We start from the raw sequence: 22,754 nt of genomic DNA, 5'->3' as shown, positions 1-22,754 counted from the left end.
AGCAGTCAGTGCATTGTTCACACACAACAAGCGAGTACTGAATGTACTTGCCTTTCACGCCTGAATGGTTTTAAATCGCTTTAGTTTTTACATTAAAAAGGCTTAAAAACACGTGCAAATGATGAACTTTCGCAGTGGTGGTAAGTAACAAAGTGAAAATACTTTGCTACTTTACTTAAGTATTTTTTCAGGGATCTGTACTTCACTTGAGTATGTTTTATTTGCATCTACTTTCACTTTTACTCCACTACTTTATTAAAGACAAAGTTTACTTTTTACTCTGATACATTTACCCATGCCCCCTTCAAGTATTTATTACAATGATTTTACCAACCAATGAAAAATTTGGTTTTCTTTTGAAAAAAAGAATTGGCGACTACGCAAGTTCTTTGCCAACATACGCTCACGCAGCAGTTAGTTTGAGGTGGAAGATGACCACTAAAATAGGTTATAGTGCAGCTCTTGCTGCCCGTGTTGTGCCCAATTTCGACCCCCTGCCGAATTATTACCGCCCTTGTTCAAGTCGCTACCTGATTGACTAATCCTAACCCCACCCCTGATCCTAACCCCTTCCCCACACCTATTCCTAAACCTACCAATACTAGCGGGGGGGGGGGGGGATGGGGGGGGGGGGGGGGGGTGTTGGGGGTAATAATTCAGCAGGGGGGCGAAATTGGGCACCCGCATGATCCCAAGATTCCTGACAGGGATCACCCATGCCATTGGCCATATCTCAAGGATATATTTGAAGTCACTGGGAGATTCTTATTGGCTGAAATGTCTTCTTTGCCTATCACGGGTGAATGAAATTTCAGTAGGGCTTTGCAAAAAATCGAATGTGATTTTCATGCTCATCTCATCAGTAAAGACACTCCTGTAATTAGCAGTATATATTTCCAGCACATGCGTTCAGATCAGGGTTGCCAGGTTTTCACAACAAATCCTGACCAGTTGCTTCTCAAAATTAGCCCAAACATGTTTCCAGGAGGTTCCCCGATAAAAATTGCTTCCCGGGGTTAAAATATACATTTATTGGAAGGGTTGCCTTCGTAAAATTCACATTTGAGGCACTAAATATCAAGTTATTGGGATTGGGGTTTCTTCAACCGGCGGACATGAAAAACAATCACGGACAAATATCACCTACAGATTTAATTTAACTGATTAAAAGAAAGTGTTTTGAATCAAAACCGAATGCACCATTGATTAAAGATTAAATAACGTTGACAGTAACTAGCTGTTTTCCAGGCTATGGGTGTTTCCACATTGAAAAAATATAAGTTGTTAATGGTTTGTGTATGTTAGCATTAGTTCTCACTGTGTCTAAAACAGTTAGTGACTGGTGCAGGCAACAAACAGCATTTATTCATTTAGCAGATAATTTTAAACAAAAATATCTATATACAAGAATAATATAAATGTATTAATCCAAACCAGAGCACAAGCTCTATCATAAGTATAATTTACTACTATTTTCATTATTCTATTTTTCTTTGAGGATTGCAATTGAGAAGTTACAATGTAAATAATTACTTTTCTCATTCAAAATGAACTAGGCTTTTTAAATATCCAATACTGCAATTTAACTGCTCAAACACATTTAAAACCAAGCAAGTCAATGTCTGCATGATATGCACATTACATAAAAAAGAAAAAGAAAAAGACATATGCATGACATCACTTAAGTTATAATGAAAAACTGTCATTACAAATATTTTCTTGCACACACATGCACTCATCACACATTGTCATAAACCTAATGCTTCTCTTCTGATAAACTGATGCTTCCAGAGATTTAAAAAAAACTTTTATGAAAGGATAAAACATTTCTGTCTTCAGTTCACATAGTTTTAACTGTTTTCTTGAGGCACAGAGAAACATTTCAGCTTCTTCCCCCAACAGTGTAGATGTCGCTGACTGCTCAATAACTCGTTCAGTGAAACTAAATTATTGTTTTACAAGCAGCTCAGTAATTTTTCTTAATGACAGGATCAAGATGTATATAAAACAACAATCCAGTGGTAATATTAATTTGGTGAGATATTGTGACTGACAGATGCGTATTCACAGTGAGTCTCCTCTTTACTGAATCTGACTGTAGCTTCACTGAAAGACTCTTCTTGCTTCTGGAAACTGACAGCAGCGTACAGGAGCCCATCAGAGGGGATTGTGGGTAACTGAACTGTGGAGTAAAGTGGATTCTGTGAATCAGAGGAGATTGTGGGTAACTGAACTGTGGAGTAAAGTGGATTCTGTGAATCAGAGGGGATTGTGGGTGACCGAACTGTTGAATAGAGATTAGTTGATTCAGGATCTAAGCCTAGACTCTCTTCTTGAGCCTGCAAGAAAGTAAAATCCCACAATCATGAACCCTTAATTGAAAGGTGCAGTATTCATACAAACATCTCACATGTTTAAACACAGATCAGTTCTGACACTCACAGTTTCATGATCTCCTGCCTCTCTTCTTTCTGATGAGATGATGCCTGTGCGTGAAGGAGAAAGAAAATGGAGATGATTTTAACTGTGTAATTCTGACCAGCAGAGGGTGACAAACTCTGGTTTATTAAATGGTCAGTAGTGTGTTTCTATCTCTCACCGTGTTTGCTGCAGAGTTTTATTTTGAACAACAGGAACACTAAACCCACAGCCAGCAGGATCAAACCCACAGAAACCACAGCTGTCACAGGAAAGCCTGAAATCACACATTGATTTATTTTATTATTATTATTATTATTATTATTAAAAGCTACATTTAAATGACATTAAAAACTGCCAGAAGGTGTAGGGGCAAATCATTGTCTTAGTGAGTCATTGAATGGTTTAGTCAAATTATTATTATTATTGGCTAAATTATTTAGGGACTAAGCAAGTGAAACTAATTCAACTCAAATTGTGAAATTTGTGTATTAAATTCAATGCACACAGACTGAAGTAGTTTAAGTCTTTGGTTCTTTTAACTGTGATGATTTTGAGTCACATTCAACTAAACCCCACCAATTCACAATCTCAACAAATCAGAATACTTATATAAAATAAAATAAAAATAAAAACATTTTCAGTCAATTGTTGGCCTTCTGGGTCTCATTTTGCTTTAATTACTACCTCAGTTCGGCGTGGCATGGAGGCAGGGCCGTAGCTGGGGTTATCAGGGCCCCGGTGCAGGTTGTACCAGTGGGCCATGTTTGAAAGTGTTTAATTTGTATGTTCATTCTCTTTAATTGTTTGTGCTATTTACGCAGTGTTTGCATTGTTTTTCAAGCTTGTAAGTGTTAAAGTTTATTTGCTCTAGTTTAGAAAATGGTAATAAAATCTGACAAATTAATCTTAATATCATCCTAATATCAGATAACTTTGATAGAAAGATATGTAATGGATTGCAATCAAACGGAAACTTCAAACAACTGTCAATACTTTGTTGACCAATTACCAAGCAATGATTAATTTTGTCCGGTCTGTGGTGTGAAAAGGTTACATTAGCATTTCTGGAAAAAAAAAACACGTAAGCAAAACATGGTGAGGTCAAAGTGTTGTCTTTGGTCCCAAAAATAATTTATTTATTGTAGAAATTTCACTAATTCACTTTATGAAAGTTTATTTGGGTATAATATGCCACAGTTCACTTACATACGCACTTACATAAATTCATTATAGTGTTCTGCACGTACTAGTAATAAAAAAAGAAGAAGAATAAAAAAAACAATATAAAAATGATATCTGGTGTCTGACTAATTGTTGGTTTGACTATGCATTAATTCTTGTTAAAACTACAAAGTAATTCAGTCGAGAGCAGGGAGTGATTTTCTTTCTTTCATTTTCTTGGATTAACATTACAGCAGCTAGTAGCTAAATTAGGCGTGGTCACTTTAAGAGACGATGTATCCATCCAATATAATACACATCCCATTTTTTCTCAACTGTTTACTTTCACTTTAGACAACCGATAGTTTTTTCAAACATACTTTTCAATACGAGTATTTTGACATATTTTTACGTATTTGTTGTACAAAAAAAAAAAAAAAGTGTTTTGCCCATCTCTATCAGCGTGAGCCCTGAACACCGAACACTGTGGCTGCTGGATTGGGCTCTTTTCTGTTAGTTTAAACTGCGATTTTTATTTACTCGATCAGGTGCAGGAGGAACTTCGAGGAGAACTTCACCAAGGAGAGCTTCAGTGTTGCTGTCCGCGAGACGCGGCTCTCTCTCCGCGTGCGTAATGAACTCAGCGAGCGAGTAACCAGCTACTCAGTTGAGCTTTTCCTCGTCTTGTATTTAAATGCTTTAAACGCTTTTGAATGTTTAAATTGGACAGGCTTAAAAACACGTGAAAATTATAAGCTTTCGAGACGACACACAGCAGTGGCCTGTCAACTGTCCTGAGCGTCTTTTTAGACTGGCTTCAGCCAGACGGTTGAGATCGCCGGGGGCCCCCCACTAGCGACGGCCCTGGATGGAGGTGATCAGTTTGTGGCCCTGCTGAGGTGGAAGCCCAGGTTATTTTGACAGTGGCCTTCAGCTCATCTGCATTGTTTGGTCTCTTGTTTCTCATCGTCCTCCTGACAATAGCCCATAGATTTTCTCTGGGGTTCAGGTCTGGTGAGTTTGCTGGCCAGTCAAGCACACCAACACCATGGTCATTTTACCAACTATTGGTGCTTTTGGCAGTGTGGGCAGGTGCCAAATCCTGCTGGAAAATGAAATCAGCATCTTCAGAAAGCTGGTGAGCAGAAGGAAGCATGAAGTGCTCCAAGATTCTTGGTAAATGGGTGCAGTGACTTTGGTTTTCAAAAAAACTCAATGGACCAACACCAGCAGATTACATTGCACCCCAAATCATAACAGACTGTGGAAACTTAACACTGGACTTTAAGCAACTTGGACTACGAGCTTCTCCAGCCTTACTCCAGACTCTAGGACCTTGGTTTCTGGTGCATCGAAATTCTAGTGTAAACTTGCTACGTGCTCAAAAGAGCCTTAAAAGACCTCTGTAGCCATATAAGAGACAGAGATAGATAATGCATGCAGCACCTCTCAGTTTGTTCCAGAATGTCTGTATCTTGAGCTATTTACGATTCTGTTATGTCTGGGTTTTTAATGAGAAACACATTCTCTGGATGTATCTCTGTATTCAACTGAGCCATTCACTTTAAAGCTAAAAGTTATAAATATTGACAATCATAGGGCAGTCTGACCTTCCAAAATGTGGAAGTGAAACAGAACTGCAAGGCTCATTTGGTATTTTTGGATAGATAGGAGACATATGACCAATACTTCATAAATATTTGAGACATGACTTCATTTTTGATCACAAGACTCTTTGTTTTGAAAGGACTACATAAGGAGGTGCAGACCCCTTCCTTTCTCAGTCTCTACCTAACTGAACTTGGGTTTCTCATCTTTACTTTATCTTTTATTTCGGGCTCACTTGAATACTTTGAACTCTTACAGGTTATTCAACTCAGATACTTTGAATTTTAATACTTTGACTTTTGATATACAAGTATTCTTATATACTTTATATTATTATTTTAAAATATATATTTAACAGTTTGAGTACTTTTCAAATATTATAATCATTTTACTAATCTTAGTTGGCCAAATCCATAATATATCGATTGCTTTTAAAACTATATTAATTTTGGAATTGTATTTTCTATATTTGAAGCTGGTTTTAATACTTAATAATCTGTTTGCAAGTTATGAGTTGTATTTTCATTTTCTATATTCTCTGACTAAATTTGCATATTAATATACCACCACACCATCTGACTTGGATTCAAATAGTTTTTTGCATCAGTTTCCAAATGAAATACAAAACTTGCTCTCATCTGAAAAGAGGACTTTGCACCACTGGGCAACAGTCCAGTTCATCTTCTTCTTATCCCAGGTAAGACACCTCTGACATTGTCTGTGGTTCAGTAAATCTCTTGACACGTCTGTGTGTGGTGTCTCTTGATGCCTTGACCCCAGCCTCAGTCCATTGCTTGTGAAGTTCACTCAAATTCTTGAATCGATCAATGACAATCCTCATAAGGCTGCGGTTTTCTCGGTTGGTTGTGCATCTTTTTCTTCCACACATTTTCCTTCCACTCAACTTTCTGTTAACATGCTTGGATACAGCACTCTGTGAACAGCAGCTTTGGGCAATGAATGTCTGTGGCTTACCCTCCTTGTGAAGGGTGTCAATGATTGGCTTCTGGACAACTGTCAGATCAGCTGTCTTCCCTATGATTGTGTAGCCTAGTGAACCAAACTGAGAGACCATTTTGAAGATGTGATATGATATGAACATGTGAATCCTCATGTTCTGTTGTGTTTTTTGCACATGTAAAATAAATCCCAGAAAACAATTTTTAGTATTTTTAATGGATGACAGAAATGTATCCTTTCTAATTTAATTAAATTAAAATACTCTTGTTGTTTAATGGTTAATAATCAGTTAATGAGTGTTGGTTAGGAAATATAACCAAAATGAACATCACTACCCTTAGCAAAAAGTAGTATAATTCAAGTTTATTTTATAAAGTTTACTTAAGTAAAGTTCAAGTATACTTTTAAGGATACAAAGTGTTCTAGTAGTATACTTGTAAGTGTACTGTTTCAATACTCCTTGGGACTAAATCGGCCCACTTTCTAGTATATAAAATATACTTTTAAATATACTTTAAGTATAACAGTAGCAAACTTGCAACACAACAGTAGCAAACACTAGCAAACACAACTAGTTTACCTCTATGTTTGTAGTTTGTACTGCAATTATAATAAAAGTGAACTTGATTTGTTGATAGTTTACTAATTAAATACTTTGTACACTTATACTGCAAGTATAAAACAAAAACAACATAAAAAAACGGTGAAATGCATGGAAGTACACGTATTACCTGCTTCACTTATTACTAACCAGTTTGACTTTATTTCTGTCAGGCGTCTACAGAAGTTTTTTTTGAGAATTAACAGAGGTTTAGATGTTGATGTTTTATTTGAAAATGTTTGGTCACCATTATTGTGATCAGTGTTTATCAGCTTTAATTGGGTAGTTTGACTCTTGGCTTAGTAAGTTTGTGGTTCCTGTAATAGTGTTTACCAAAACACATAATGTGTTATAAAAGGAGCCATAAACAAAGATAAGGTGGTATAGTTTTTATCATCATGAAGAAAAACTGAGGAAAATTATTTTTATTGTCATTGACCCAAAGTGGTTATTTATTACTAATGAACATTATTCAAAAGACAATACTTTCTTCCCTCAGATCAGAAATTCAGAATTTTTATTTTTAAATACATTTTGATAGAAAAAGCTTTCGAGACACATAGACATCAATAATCAGTAAATGAATCTCAACAATGGTGACATGCTTCATGCAGCAATGCATGCATAATACAAAACGCATGGCTCGCAACATGCATTGCTGCATGAAGCATGTCACCATTGTTGAGATTCATATGTTGATTGTTGATGTCTGTGTGTGCCACCGTAGGTTAAGTTTTTTGAGCTCATATTTGTTAAAAGATTTTAACTGATTGTTATAGTACTGCTGGATATCATGTGGCAGAAACACAGGGTTTGTAATGTGAATGTACTAAAGGAACAACATAATTGTTAGATTAAAAAACATCAGCGAATCAGGTTATTTCATGATTATTATAAACCCATTAACAGGTAACAGCAATCACTTGATCTCATGTCTCTGTAGCTTTCTTTGAAGCTGCAAATGTGCTCAACAAACAAACTGTCACATCAGCCACAATAGCCAAAACGTAATAAGTGTTAAGAGCCCAACTAATGGAAACACTAATCACTGTTATGGTGTTTAACTGTTATGCTGTTATGGAAATTAAACACATTAGAGTTAAACCCCTGTTAATTTTCAATAAGAGCTTTTGTAGACATCTGACAGAAATAAAGTCAGTCTGATTAGTAATAAGTGAAGCTGGTAATGCTTTTTCTGGAGTCGTTTATTCCTCCTCTGCTGAGATATTGAGATATTTAATGTGCTGCCATGCACTTCACCCTTTGTTGCAGTGTGGTGCTTATTCCAACCAAAATTCAACGTCTGTCTGATGTCGGAGTTTGACGTCAAACAAAGTTGGGTTTAGACGTCAACCCGACTTTAATTTTCAACCAAAATATGATGTCTGACTGATGTTGGATTAGTTGCAGTCCAACGTCTTCCTGACGTCACATTGATGTACTGTGCCTGCTGGGTGGTGTTTCTTTTTTTCTTCTTCACTTGTGTATTTCTGAAAATTTTGTACAGAAGATGCATACTAGCACCCTCTACCATAAAACAATGAAAACACAGATTCTAGGAGTATAGCTCAAATATATTTAGACTTTTTGTAAGTATAAGTGAAGTATACTTAAACGTAATTTTAAGTATATTTCTGAGAAGTACATAAAGAGCATTTCTGAGAAGTACATAAAAAGTAAACTAAAAGTATACTTTTCTATTTTTGTTTTAAAAGAAGTATACTAATGGCACACTTGAATAAACTTCTTTTTCGTAAGGGTAACATCCCACGAGTTTAAGCTTCTGATGTGGGGTTTTCTGAGAGCACACATCTGAAGCACATGGACAGAAAACTGCCATCACAGCATGTGAGTACTAAACTAAGTTCACATTCACACTCAAGTTGTTTATGTTAAAAACACAAAGGTTACAAAAACATACATTATGTCTGTGAAGTTAAACAGCTGGGAAATAAATCACAGGTTATTTAAGATCTGTGTGGCAGCAGAAATATACAGTAAATACCCAATACAGGTCCGTATCATAGATTTGTGATTTTGGGGGGGCTATTTTATTTTTTATTTTTTTTGCCTTTTTGCTTTAAGCTCCTGTTAATTTCTGACCCCGAGGAGGGGATCCGAGAGGCCCTTCTGTTTCAAGGCCCATTTTAAAGTTAAACAGGTAAAACATTCTGCTTCTGGATGGTTGCTTCCTGTTTGTGGTTTAAAACTGCTGTAAAAATGACTCTGTTCATCACACATCAGATGGAAGCTGCAGACTTTACACAGCATCCTGCTTTAAAGGGACAGCCCACCAAGAAATGACCACAATGAGAGAAGATCACATTTTGTCATCATTTACTGAGGCTCATGTTGCTTAAATTCTGTACTTAAATCTGTACTCTGAGTTTATTTTCACAAAATATATTTTGACAAATGTTTGTAATCAAACAGTCACCCAATTGACTTTCACTGCACTGAATTATAAAACACACATGCACAATTTCATCTTTTGTGCTCATCTGAAGAAAAAAGTAATATTTTTTTGAGCAATGTGTTCTGCTGCTCAGTATTGGCAAGTTACAAAGTAGTTTTTAATAAAAAAAAAAAAAAAAAAAAAAAATATATATATATATATATATATATATATATATATATATATATATATATATATAAATAAAAGTCATTAATTACATTGATTACATATTTGGTCACACTATCCCTTTAATGAAAGAGTTTTTTACCTCCGGTCACGTGTAGCTGAACTTCAGTGAATATGAAGGACCCAGAGCTCTCCTCTGCACACCAGTATTTCCCAGAATCCTCTGCTCTCAGATCGCTGATCTTCACAGTAAAGGTTTCTTCAGTCAGAGAGAATCTGCTGTTATCTGATGAAACATGAACTCCGTCTCTGAAGCAGATATTGGGCTGATCTCCTCTGCAGAAAAACCTCTGTGTTTGATTCCTGATGTGTTTACAGCTGATGGACACTGATCCTCCGACAGACGCTTCATGAGCGACCGCTGAAGAAACAACATTAAATATGATGAGTCTGAGAACAGAATGGACAGAAACATTGAGATTAATCCTCACCGTTCTTCCTGATGATCATGAGCTCAATGGGAAGATTAAACACATCTTTCACTGCACACCAGTATTTCCCAGCATCCTCTGCTCTCAGCTCAGTCATGGTCACAGTGAAGAGATTGAGTTCAGTGTAGTCCTTTACTGAAATCCTTGGTTTTTTATGATCTTCATCTGACTGAATGATAATTTGAGCATCTTCAGTGAAACACTTTCCTTTACACAGATACTTTACTACTTTACTCAAACACTTTCCTCTGCGCAGACACTTTTCTTCAGTGTGTTTTTCATCATAAGGGCATTTGATCTGGACTGAATCTCCTTCACGTCTGATCACTGGAGGCACTGATAGTCAAAGAGAACAGAGATGTATTTATTCACTGTGAAATACATGCATCTATGACTGAACTGCATGGTTTGTGGTGTCTGTACATACTGGTTAAAGTCAGTTGATGTTTATTGGTGAGAGAAACAGAAGTCAGATGCTGGTGTCTGGTTTCTGCTCCACACCAGTAAACTCCAGCATCTCTCAGGCTCACATTACTGATGCTCGCTGTAAAAACTCCTGCTGTACTGTCAGAAAACTCAAAGCGCTGCTTCTCTGATGAACTGATGCTCTGACAGATCTTCTGCTCGTTCTCTTTACAGATGTGTTTGATGGACTGCTGTTCCTCAGGGGAATTACAGCTGAGTTTCACACTTTCACCAATAACAGCAGCTGATTCACTTGATTCAGGGAAATGATCAACTATACACACACAAAAAAACAAAAAAACAATGAAAAATATATCAGTAATTTAATATTAAATAAAACAAATCTTTCCCCTCATTTTAACTGCTAGAAAGTGTTCAGAAACAAAAACATGCTTGATGCAAAGTTGTGTAAAATAATAAAATATATTGTGAAAAACAATGATGAAACAGACTGATGTATGTGCACAATTAAGAAGTGGACATTTATGAAGATAAATCAGCCCACGTCTCACATGTTAAATATTTTGTAAAAAAAAAAAAAAAAAAAAAAAAAAAAAAAGTAATACAAACGTTTTCGAGAAATAAGTAATTTGTACTAACTGGTAAGGTAAAAATACATTATGTAGTTGTGTGTACACATTATGAGTTCAACTTCCATTTCCAAACATACACAAATTTCAAATCCACTGGCTCAGTTAACATTTATAGTACAGTAATAATAGCAGTGTACATCTTATTTGCATTTGAAGTGATATAATAAATCATGTAAACACATAGAAGGTAATATTTGGATTTCTCCGGTTCTCTACACTGACGTTTAGAATAACCGAAGTATCTATGCACACACTCGCAAGACCGGAAATCCAAGATGGCGGAGATATGCAACTACCCCATATGGCTTTCTTAAACCCGCAGCCGCCCGCTTCCGCAGAGTTTACAGTATCTCAGAGCTTGTGAAAAATGTACACAAATAGGTATCCAGACTAAATATTCATTCAAGTTATCCATAATAACCGATTTAAACATGATTGCATTTAAATAATATGAAATAATCAATGCTAAACCAAAGCACCAAACATGGCAAAAAACATTGGGTATTTTTTTTAATTAGCGTAAAAAAAAACTTAACCGTTAAGTAACTAGCAGCACCTCAGTTTTTAAACGCAGGCTAGGCCTACTGCAAACAATTAACTAGGAAATAAATTTACCATTAAATAAATAAATAGGGAGAACTTTGAAAATACGCTAGATATAATTTTAACAAAATAAATCCAAAACTAAAAAAAAATAAAAATAAAAATAATAGAATGCTTTTTTAAAAAGCTTGCTTAACAGGCTATTGCAAAAAAAAAAAAAAAAACAGGAGCCCAAACCCAATGCAGCCCTTTAGACCCAGTCTAGCAACACAAACAACTAATTGCTTGGTTTCGGTTTTATCCTAATCAAGATCTGCCAAATACACTGAAAAAAGTAATAAGTAAATTTACTTAATTTTTATTTGGCAAGTTTTTGCACAAGCATTTTTCAAGTAAATTTAACACATTTGGAAATTAAGTAAATCTACTTAACTAAGTTAAGTAAAAAAATATAAAATAATAATAAGTACATTTTATTGAGTAAAATTTAATTAAATCATATTAAATTAATGCATTTAGCAGACACTTTTATCCAAAGCAACTTACAGTGCACTCAGGCTAACAATTTTCACCTATCATGTGTTCCCGGGGAATCGAACCCCCAACCTTACGCTTGCTAATGCAATGTTCTACCACTGAGCTACAGGAACACTTCAAGATCTGGTGAAAAATAAGTGAAAACTTCACTTACTTACTTTTTTATTTTGGAAAAGTTTTTACACTAACAAAAAACCAGAAACAGATATTCTAGAAAGTTCTAAATGTAAAATAACAGTTTTATCAAATGAGGGTAAATAAGTCTCTCACTTCTGTCCCTTTAAACCAGTTTACAGCAAAGACAGCACGAAGGACTGGATGCACATGATAAATATTCTGCAATTAAGAAAACAGACAAAAGAAATTGCACTGTAAAACCCGAGAAGTAAACTTTACTCAAACCGTTTGAGTAAATAGATTGCCTTGATTTGAACCATGTAAGTTTTAAAACTTTGCATTTAAGTAATTAAGTGATTAACTAAGTGCATTTTTACTAAAATCACTTCCACAACACCTACTTCATTAGACGCCATACAGAAAAATAATTGATGACTATCATCACCAATATAAAGTATAACAACCTACATCTAGGTACAGGTTAACACCTGATGGCTTTTCTTCTGGGCTTTTGAGTTACAACAAATGTGTTTTAGAAACACACGGTTATAACAGCCAGAGAAAAGACTAAGACAGAAATCAAGGGTCAAGAGCCCAACTAAAGCAGACACTGATCTCTAACATGGTTACTTCAAATGAAACAATAAATCAACATCTAAACCTTAGTTCATTCTCAATAAGATCTTCTGTAGACGTCTGACAGAAATAAAGTCAGTCTGGTTATTAATAAGTGGAGCTGGTGATGCTGTTTGTGGGGTTGTTTCATCAGATCTTGAGAGATTTCATGTATTTTATTTCAGTTGATTTCATCTAAGACTGTGTCAGAAGTCAGTTGTAGTAGTTCTTGTGTTTCTCTTTTCTTCAGTGATTCTGTTTGTTAACAGCAGCTGTTCATCACTAATTCTCAATCAGCACTTAGTTAATCACTTAATTACTTAATTGCAAAGTTTTAAAACTTATATGGTTTAAATCAAGGCAATCTATTTACTCAAATGGTTTGAGTAAAGTTTACTTATCGGGTTTTACAGTGCTATTTCTTTTGTCTGTTTTCTTAACTGCAGAATATTTATCATGTGCATCCAGTCCTTTGTGCTGTCTTTGCTGTAAACTGGTTTAAAGGGACAGAAGTGAGAGACTTATTTACCCTCATTTGATAAAACTGTTATTTTACATTTAGAAATTTCTAGAATATCTGTTTCTGGTTTTTTGTTAGTGTAAAAACTTTTCCATAATAAAAAAGTAAGTAAGTGAAGTTTTCACTTATTTTTCACCAGGTCTTGAAGTGTTCCTGTAGCTCAGTGGTAGAACATTGCATTAGCAAGTGTAAGGTTGGGGGTTCGATTCCCCGGGAACACATGATAAAAGTGTCTGCTAAATGCATTAATTTAATATTATTTAATTAAATTTTACTCAATAAAATGTACTTATTATTATATTATTTTTTTTACTTAACTTAGTTAAGTAGATTTACTTAATTTCCAAATGTGTTAAATTTACTTGAAAAATGCTTGTGCAAAAACTTGCCAAATAAAAATTAAGTAAATTTACTTATTACTTTTTTCAATGTACTGCTTTAATTTCACGTTAATGTAAATCTAGAGCAGTTCCATCATGGATAGAATACAAAAAGTCTTCAATACAAGCATTACAAAATATTGCATGTCAACTGTATTTCATGCAATATTTGTAACCTTCAGCCCACGAAAAAAAAACATGCATCCACCAGAAGCTGCAGGAGTCAAATGATCAGGGTTCGAGAGTAAGCAGACATGGCTGACAGATCCTGAGCTCATTGATAAATATTGTGTAAAATGTGCTCATCTTTACACTGAGTGCATGTGATCACAAAATCAAATGTGAAAGTGAACAGCGAGTGCTTATTCAAACGCCATTTCAATACCAGCAGCTCCCTGAGGGGTGAAAATTATATTCAATATTTTAATGTAATGTTCAGAAATTCAGTGTGAGCGGGGGATAGCGGGATCACCCTCGCAGGGCTCTAGCAGAAAGCTTATAATTAGTTTTTATCAGCATGATCTCACAATGATCTGAGCCAATATTGGTGAAAACCAGACAAACTGTCTAGGAACGGTTTGAAAAATAGGTTTTGGTAAATTAAAAATGTCAGAAAGTTAATTAATATTTTTATTTATCTCAATGCAATCAGACAGTTCTTGGTGCTAGATGGATTGAGTTACAGACTCCAGATTGACTGGTTAATGTTGAGACTGTCCTTTATCTGTGACAAATTTCACATCTTCTCCGCAGGCAGCTCTGCCAGAGTCTCGTAAGCCAAACAAGAACAAGAACACTAACAATGACAATAGCTGCCAACACCGCTTGAAATAATAATAATAAAAATACCTTGATTAATCTTCAGTCTGATCTTCATGAACAGATGATCGTCAGCAGTTTTCACTCCACATCTGTACGTTCCTTCATCAGCTGCAGTTAATTCACTGATAAAAACCTTCAAAACTCCTGAACTCCTATCATCATACACGAGCGCTTTATCAAGACGGATCCACTGATTCTGTTTAACAGAGATCTCTTTTGATGAATTTATTTTGATGAATTTCTGGTTTTCTTTGAATTCTTCTGGAAATTCACACTTGATGAAGACTGATTTACTGATGTAGGCCTCAACCTGGACAGAAGATATCTGACCTGCAAGACAAGATTTATTACATTATAAACAGTCAGGAGATATTTACATTTCTTATTTAGAGTTTTTCTTTTATCTTATTATTATTAAAATGAATCTAAACTCACGATGAACGTTCAGCTCAATCTCTTTAATGAAGGTTATGTGAGTAATTTTTTTTGAAGGTGGTTTATCTCCTCCGTCTCTCTCCACTCCACATAAATAAACTCCACGCTCCTCTTCAGAAATGTCTCTGATGGTCACAGTAAAGTGATTTCTCTGATTGTCAGACAGGATGAACTTCTCTTCAGATGATTGTGATGATTGAGAGATCTTCAGCACAAACACAGGATCTCCATTCACTCTGTACAAGACTTTGGTGTGTGTTTCAAACTTGGGATCATATTCACAGCTGAAAGTGATTGTTTGACCTTTATATGCAGATCGGATAACAGACGTCCCACAAGAAGAAGAGTCTGAAAATAATTTAAATAAATCATTGTGACATGCACAGAAATATTAAAATATTACTATTATTATTAAAGGTGCACTACAGAGAACTTCAGTCTCTCTATCTCCATCTCTGTGTGACAGATACAGTGTCATGTTGCTTGCAGTTCATTTTTAAGACTCTTGTTTTTAGGTATATTTATGGTTCCTTGTGATCAGAGCAGATCTGACATTCTTCATTAAAATGTATTGACAGAAAAATTTACATCCTGCAAGACATATATCCAGAAAATCATCTGGGTCTGTGATCACAAAACATTTCATCTTACCACTAAGAGTTCTCCTAAATAGCAGTAAAAGTTTTTAGCTAAGAATTTTCTCTTAAAACCTATTCACAAAGCTGCTGAGACAAACTTTTACCAAAGAATAGACTGAAGTCTTTAGCTAAGAGTTAGGGGGCGGGGCTGAGCTCATTGCTATGGATAATGTCAGCATACTTACTATGCACACAGTGATTGGCTGATAGTGTCTGTCAGAGATTTATTCATAGAAATATTGTAGAGCACAATATTATGTTGCCATATTCAAACAGAGGCTTTAAACTAAAAAACATTAATTGCCACATTCAAATAAAGATTTTAAAATGCAGGCTAAGTGTCACTAATTAAACAAAGAGGCTATGTATTCAGCTAACTGTCAGTCTCTTATATGTATGCTTCTCATAAACAATTAGTCAATATGCATTAGGGCTGCCCTCGACTAAAGCATTTTAAGCATTAGTCGACTATTAGTCATACTTTTAATAATAAATCATATAAATAATAATAATGAGCCTTTGATTGCCACAGCGCACCGGCAATTATAATAATTATGAATGTGCTAGGGAAAAACAGAAAGTGTACTGCATTAACGTTTTAATTTATTGCTACACTAGTGATTTCTGTTTTGGGTTTAAGAGATGAAGTCTGCGACACTGACTCATCTCCACAGCACCTGTATGCATGTTTCATATGGATTACATAATTTGAGAATATTTGTTTTCTGTTTGAAGTAGTTAATTTAAAAAAAGCAAGCATCCAGTTTTGAAGTGAGGCGCTCAAGTTCACAGAGTCTGAGACGGCTGAAAGTGCATCAAGTTTGCTTTAATTATTTTACAAAAGAGCTAAATTTAATCGCTATTCTGAGTTCGCACAAATAAACCTAGAGGCTTTACAGAGACAAAAGATGCATTACTCTTATCTGTATGACCAAAAATGAGGAAGTATTTTAAGATCAAATGAGCCCAAGAGCACCTCTGTTCAGCTTCACACTCCACACAAACATGCAAACTTTTTTGTAGGATAACATTAGATTGAGCTGCCATGTAATACCAGCTAGAATTTTTTTTATGCTAAAAATGTTCTAAAACATTACCATGGATTGTTCTCACAATGTTTTTAGCAGGTATGTTTTTACAAAAAGTAATGTAACTAAACACTTAAGTCTGTAGGAATGACATGAATGATGTAAAGCTGACTTTCTCCCAATATAATCTGACTCAAAAGTTCAAATTCTGAATCATTATTGTAAGATTACTGTTGTGAATCATGACTTGTGTACTTGCACAGTCACAGTAAAACAGTCTTCTGTAGTGCACCTTTAAATAGTGCTATGGTAAAAATAATTACTGTAGAAAGTTAAAAAGTTTCATACATACTTTTGTTCACCTTTAACTCAACATCATGACTCCATTCCTGATTGTTTCCACATGTGTATTTTCCAGCATCCTCTTTGCTGAGCTTCCTGATGAACACTGTGAAGAATCCTCTGTTTTCATCGTCATACAGAGCGAATCTCTCATTATTAACCCAGCGGTGCTCATTAATGCGGTGCCGAGTCTCAGTACTGATGACAGGTTTACAGTCTCTGTCTCTGTCTCTGCAGAAATACTTTCCTTTAAGCTGATTAGAAGACTCTCTGTGGTTCAGGTGTTTTGCGTTATGTTGCTCATCAGACTTATACATGCAGTTGAACATCACACTCCCTCCAGAGCAGCCGATCACTTTAAAACACAGAACCTGACCTGACGAACACAAGATCATTTGCTCTGGGTTATTATATAATCAATCTGGGAAATATCATATAAAACATTATTTGACCAGTTAAGAACTGACCTGAGATCAGACAGAGAGTGATGAAGATGATGGTGAAGGCCCTCATTCCTGATTGTCTTCTGTCTCACAGATATTGAGAGAAAAACCAGATCAGATCACAGTTCAGGGAGAGCAAGAGCTGATGAAATGTGGACCTTAATGTAAATTGTGATTAGAAGCACAAACCCATCAGTCTCTCTCACATTTCTGCTTCTGCTCTGAGGTTTCCACCCACATGCACTGCTGACAGAACTGATATGTGTTGAGATATGTGATAAAGACATGCAGAGAAACATGCTGTATAAACACAAGAAAGATGACATCCGTATTTTAATATCAAAACATATTTCAAACAGTTTCAAAACATCATCCTGCATTCATCACAGAAATCACAGAAAAGCAGACACTTGTTTGAGTGAGAGCATACAGTAGATGCACTGTGAAAATCTTATGTTCACTGAATGATGCACTGAATGTTGTGCAATGGCCTGAAATTGATAGATGCACCGTGTGATCTAAGAGATCAGCAGCTCTTCTGCTACATCATCATTTCTATCTTTTACTATCTGTTTGTGGATCCCACATCCTTTGGCTTCTGCTTTCAGATAAAATCCCCCACAACCTCACAACCACGATCTTGAAACCCTTTGAGGGTTTGGTGCACTGCAGAAGTATTTCTGATGTTTATGATTGTGTCAGCATGTCATCTCATTGGTATCTGTTCAAGAAAAAATGTGCAAAACCTTTCTCTCCCTGTCATGATGATAATATGAGTTTTATGGTCACCATTAAACTCCTGTCCACCGGTGAATATGTGTGGCTTCAGATTCATTAGCTGTTATTAATAAATGACTGAAATAACAAAATGCAGTAAATGGTAAAACTGTTTGTGGTACGTGTTTTTTATGAGGTGGCTAATAATTTGTACAACCTCACTCGTACGATTTTATACGATTTGTCTAAACCCCTGTGTTGGTTAGGTTTAGGGGCGGGGTTAGGTCTAGGTCATTGATATAAATTCATACCTCCTAAAATATGTATGAATTGCTGGGAGATCTGAGGGGTCTGAGAAACTTTTATTTCTACCAATCGTAATGGTTCTGAAAGGACATACCTGTAATCTGATGCTATAGTAATGAACACAGTTTAATCTGCATCGTGCTCTTATTTTAATGCAGTTGTTAAGATTGTGGTTATTTCAGCATACATATCTGCGTGTCTGTGAATAGAGTGCTTTATTAATAAATTGTTTACAGAGTTTTTAAAACACAGTTTTAATGCATCAAGCCACGTACTTCCACGTTAAGCGTTTTAGAATATCTCAGTGATTCATTTGTGAATTCAACTGGTCAAGAATATTAAACTTGCAACAGCTAACATCTCGTGATTCAATAAATCAGACATTGACTGGGTCCGAAATCACATACTCAATGAGTAGGTACTTAATTCCAATAAAGGGTTAAAAGAGTACGTACACTACAGCCAAATCTCGTTGAGTATGAATGTGATCAGTCATGTTCGCGTTATCATGTGACCTGTGACGTTATAACAAATGCATCAACTTCAGAGATCCCACCTAGAAATGTTTAATGTTCTAGGAACATTTTCAGCGGCTAGATTTATTTTAGTTCCCAGAATGGTCTGCTAAAAGTTAGGATAACATTCTATAAAAACATCCTAAAAATGTTTATTGATAAAATTGTTACAACATTATTCTCTAACATTCTAATAAAGCTTCCCATCACACTAGATGTGGACTGACATTGCTCAGAAGTCAGATGTTGGTTGAAAGTGAAAACCCAACCTCTGTTTGGTGTCAAACTCTAGCGTAAATAACTCCAGAAACAGTATTACCAACTTCACTTATTATAAACAAGATTTATTTCTGTCGTAAATGTTAAAAGGTTCTTATTGAGATTAACAGAGGTGTTGATGGTTTATTGAAAATAATAGTTTAGTTTGATGTCACTATTATGGTGATCAGTACTTAGGCAGTATGACTCTTTCAGTTACGGTTCATTCAACTGCTGTAGCTATATTTGTTACAGCAAAAACAGTGAGAGACAAATGTCATCAGGTGACCTTGGTCACTTACTAATATTAGAACTTTCCTCATGTTGTAATCTGATCAGCCTGTTTTATCTGGAGTTGAATCTATGCAATTAATTTAATATTAGTGACTATAGCAGATGCAATGCATAAGATCATACAAATGTATATCATATTTTGTCTGTTCTTTTTAAATTACATTGTTAATGAACCAGAGAAAGCTTAGACACACAAAGACTTCAAGAATTACTGTATGAATCTCAACAATGATGACATGCTTCATGCCGCAGTGCATTCTGGGTGACATGGATGAGTTTTGTGTGATATACTGATAATACATTGCAGCATGAAGCATGTCACCATTGAGATTCATACACTGAATCCTGATGTTTGTGTGATATGTAACTAACACTATACATTAGATTTGATGAAAACGGGTAAACAGACCACATATGTGATGATGTGTTAATCACCAGCAAGCAACCAGCACCATCAAACAACATGTTATCTTGCCACAATAAAGATTACTGAAGTTAAAGAACAACACTGATAAGTCAAGTGTCAAATTGCACAACTAAAACCAACACTTATCACCATTATGGTGACATCAACCCAAACCATTACTTTAACCTGTTAACTGTCACCCGTCCGCTCTGTGAGACGCCTACATTTACTCCACTATATTATAATTAAATCTAATCTAATCTTGACAAACTATATATCGCTGGAAAGGTCTAAGACTCCCAAATATATTTTTTATCAATGTTTTTTGTTAAAAATTATGTAGGAAAAGTAATAGATTAATTTATGACAAGAATGCACCCTCAAAAATCTACATTATAACAGGAATTTTGACCTTTGTTAAAAAAACAAGACTTCTTTGTTGCCTTTTTCTCTATCACATTTTAGAAATCATGAGAAATTATATATCAACTGAAAACTTAAAATCTCAAAATTCATCCTTCAGACATTGCATGTTAATGGTACATCAAAATCATGTTTCAAAATGTTTTCATTCATGAATAATACAAATTTAAGTTTGGATCGTGCACTACAAAGTCAATGTTCAAAAATATGAGTGACAGTTAAGGGGTTAAACAAGGCAAGGCATCCAAGTGCTTCTCAAGGCATCTGCTTAAATCTTAATTAGAATGTTAGGGGATAATGTTCTAATAATGTTATTAATAGAAATTTTTAGAATGTTTTTAGAGAACGTTATCCTATCTTTTGAGAGAACGTTCTGGGAACAATAATAAAATTACCCGCTAAAAACATTGTTAGAACAATCATGGTAATATTCTTAGAACATTTTTAGAACAATTTTTTTTTAGCTGGGATATGACTGACGGCAACAGGTTTAATATTTACTATCTGTAAATATTTTAATGTTGATGCAATTAGTTCATTTTGTGGTCTTGTTGAAGACACAGATGCCCTTTCATTGTTATTGTAGTTTAAGTAATATAATTTGTGTGTTTTTTTTTTTTTCATACTGCATATAGTAGGGAAGTATGCGATTTCGGATGCAGCCATAGTGAATCAGATTAACAATGAACAGCTGAACATTATAATGAAGGCTTTGTAAACTGCACAGTTTTAGCTTTTTAAACAACACACTCTGTCCTACACCTGCTATTGGATTTCCTATCATGTTTGTCTATGAAAGACGATTGAACCAATCAGAGTAGGTGTGGTACACGTGCAGCCCCGCCTCGATCTGCAGAGTGCAGCCGCGTGTACTTGAGTATGGCGGTCCGATGAGATCTTTAATATGACCTTGTAACATGCACTCGTCTCACTGAACGTCTCACTGACGTCTTGATTTTTTGCTATTAAATCCATTCATTTTAAGACGCAGACAAGGCGTAAACGTCACGCAGACGTCACGTAAATCACGTGTGGCAGTGAAGTGTCGAGTCAGACGTTCACGCGTGATTCACGTGTAGCAGTGAAGTTATTTATTTATTTTTTCCCTAACACCGATCAGAACACGGTCCTCACACGGCTCATTGCTGTGTGTGAGAAATGCACAATTTACTTGCACTTCATTCACTGCTCTCAATTGACGTGACATTTCCGTCTGCATTATAACGTGACGTCTGCATCTGCCTTTTTTTGTGATTGGGTTTTTTTAGTGAGTCTTTTTCCCGGCCAATTCAATGTAGATTAATTATTCCGTTTATTTTTATGAAATCCTTTTTGAAATTACTTTTTAGGGTTATTTTGTTTTTTATCTTTTTACATTTTTAATGTAGCCTACAGCACTTGATCGTCTTGATGGCCACCCCATCGATCGCAATCGGTTTAAAATTAATGTTCAATTTTTCAAGCACCTCTCTTCTTATATTTTAAATTTAAAATCTAAATTAGGATTATAATATAATTGTATTATTCAATATTTATTTTCCTTTTTTTTTTTTAAATGTAAGCTTTTATTCAGCAATAATGTTAAATTATAAAGATATCTATATTTTGAATAATAATCTGCCAGGATACACGAATCAATCCTGTAAAAATATCATAGAAAAATATTAAGCAGCACAATTTTTTCCGACATTGAAAATACAGTGAAGGACCATGTCTCAAAGAAGACTGGAGTAATGATGGTGAGAATAGGCTGATATTTATTTATTTATTTATTTATTTATTTAATTGTCGTGTCCTTGATCGTTATCGTTGAGAAAACCTAAGATAAGCTTATTTTAAGCTTGATGAGCAGTGAATTGATATGCTTCACTTTCTGCGTAGTCAGTTCACAGCAGTGATGGAAATTAATATTTTCCAACAAAGGTTATTTTCACCCTTAATGGGCATTTTATATTTTTTCCTAGAAGAGTGCATTATATTTAGAATCAAATTCTTAAATTCAATAAAGTGTCTGCAAAAAAAATAAAAAAATAAAAAAATAAAATTATACGAATTATATGAAATTCAGGGTTGTTACCAAACCAATAAATATCATTATAAACGAAATGTATCTTTGCAATGCAGAGGAAACACGCTACATCTGAAGAGGCATTTAGATGTATTTACACACTGTTTAATGCAGGACATGAATCCTTTAACCTGCAGTTACAAATGCAGAAATAATGTTTTGATATTTTAATCCTAAAACGTTGAATAGCTTACTGATATTTACAATTATAAAGAAAAAGAAAAATAGAAAGGTACTCTAAATGTGAATTGAAAACCACCAGTAGGTGGCAGAATTACACTATTACAGTTTTTTTTCTGATTGCTTAAGCACATTTTTTTGTAACTATTGGCTATTTTTGCAAAACTCTAAACACAAATAAGAAAACCTTTCACCCAATTATCAAAACATTGTACTTCTCTTGCAAAAGCGAACACAGCTAGATTAACTCTTCACACCTTCGTAAAAATTGAGTTTTCATATCAAA

General features: G+C 35.0%; 1 protein-coding gene and 1 long non-coding RNA gene across 2 annotated transcripts; one reads left to right on the top strand and one right to left on the bottom strand.

Moving 5' to 3' along the window:
* Positions 1 to 1,126: 1,126 nt before the first annotated feature.
* Positions 1,127 to 17,109, bottom strand: LOC127949458 (polymeric immunoglobulin receptor-like). Its single transcript, XM_052546791.1, has 9 exons — positions 16,869 to 17,109; positions 14,851 to 15,198; positions 14,443 to 14,745; positions 10,251 to 10,562; positions 9,824 to 10,159; positions 9,475 to 9,753; positions 2,600 to 2,695; positions 2,443 to 2,486; positions 1,127 to 2,339 (listed from the first exon to the last, which is right to left on the bottom strand). The coding sequence occupies exons 3-9, from the start codon at positions 14,468 to 14,470 to the stop codon at positions 2,028 to 2,030; spliced, it is 1,407 nt and encodes a 468-aa protein (XP_052402751.1). The 5' UTR covers positions 14,471 to 14,745; positions 14,851 to 15,198; positions 16,869 to 17,109; the 3' UTR covers positions 1,127 to 2,027.
* Positions 5,783 to 8,986, top strand: LOC127949596 (uncharacterized). Its single transcript, XR_008152393.1, has 3 exons — positions 5,783 to 5,887; positions 8,510 to 8,599; positions 8,837 to 8,986. It is a non-coding gene; the product is annotated as an uncharacterized LOC127949596 (long non-coding RNA).
* Positions 17,110 to 22,754: the final 5,645 nt, after the last annotated feature.

This window comes from Carassius gibelio, chromosome B1 (assembly GCF_023724105.1).
Source record: "Carassius gibelio isolate Cgi1373 ecotype wild population from Czech Republic chromosome B1, carGib1.2-hapl.c, whole genome shotgun sequence".
Classification (NCBI taxonomy): Eukaryota; Metazoa; Chordata; class Actinopteri; order Cypriniformes; family Cyprinidae; genus Carassius; species Carassius gibelio.
Note: the sequence above shows the minus strand (reverse complement) of the source record. Positions and strands in the feature narration are given on the sequence as shown.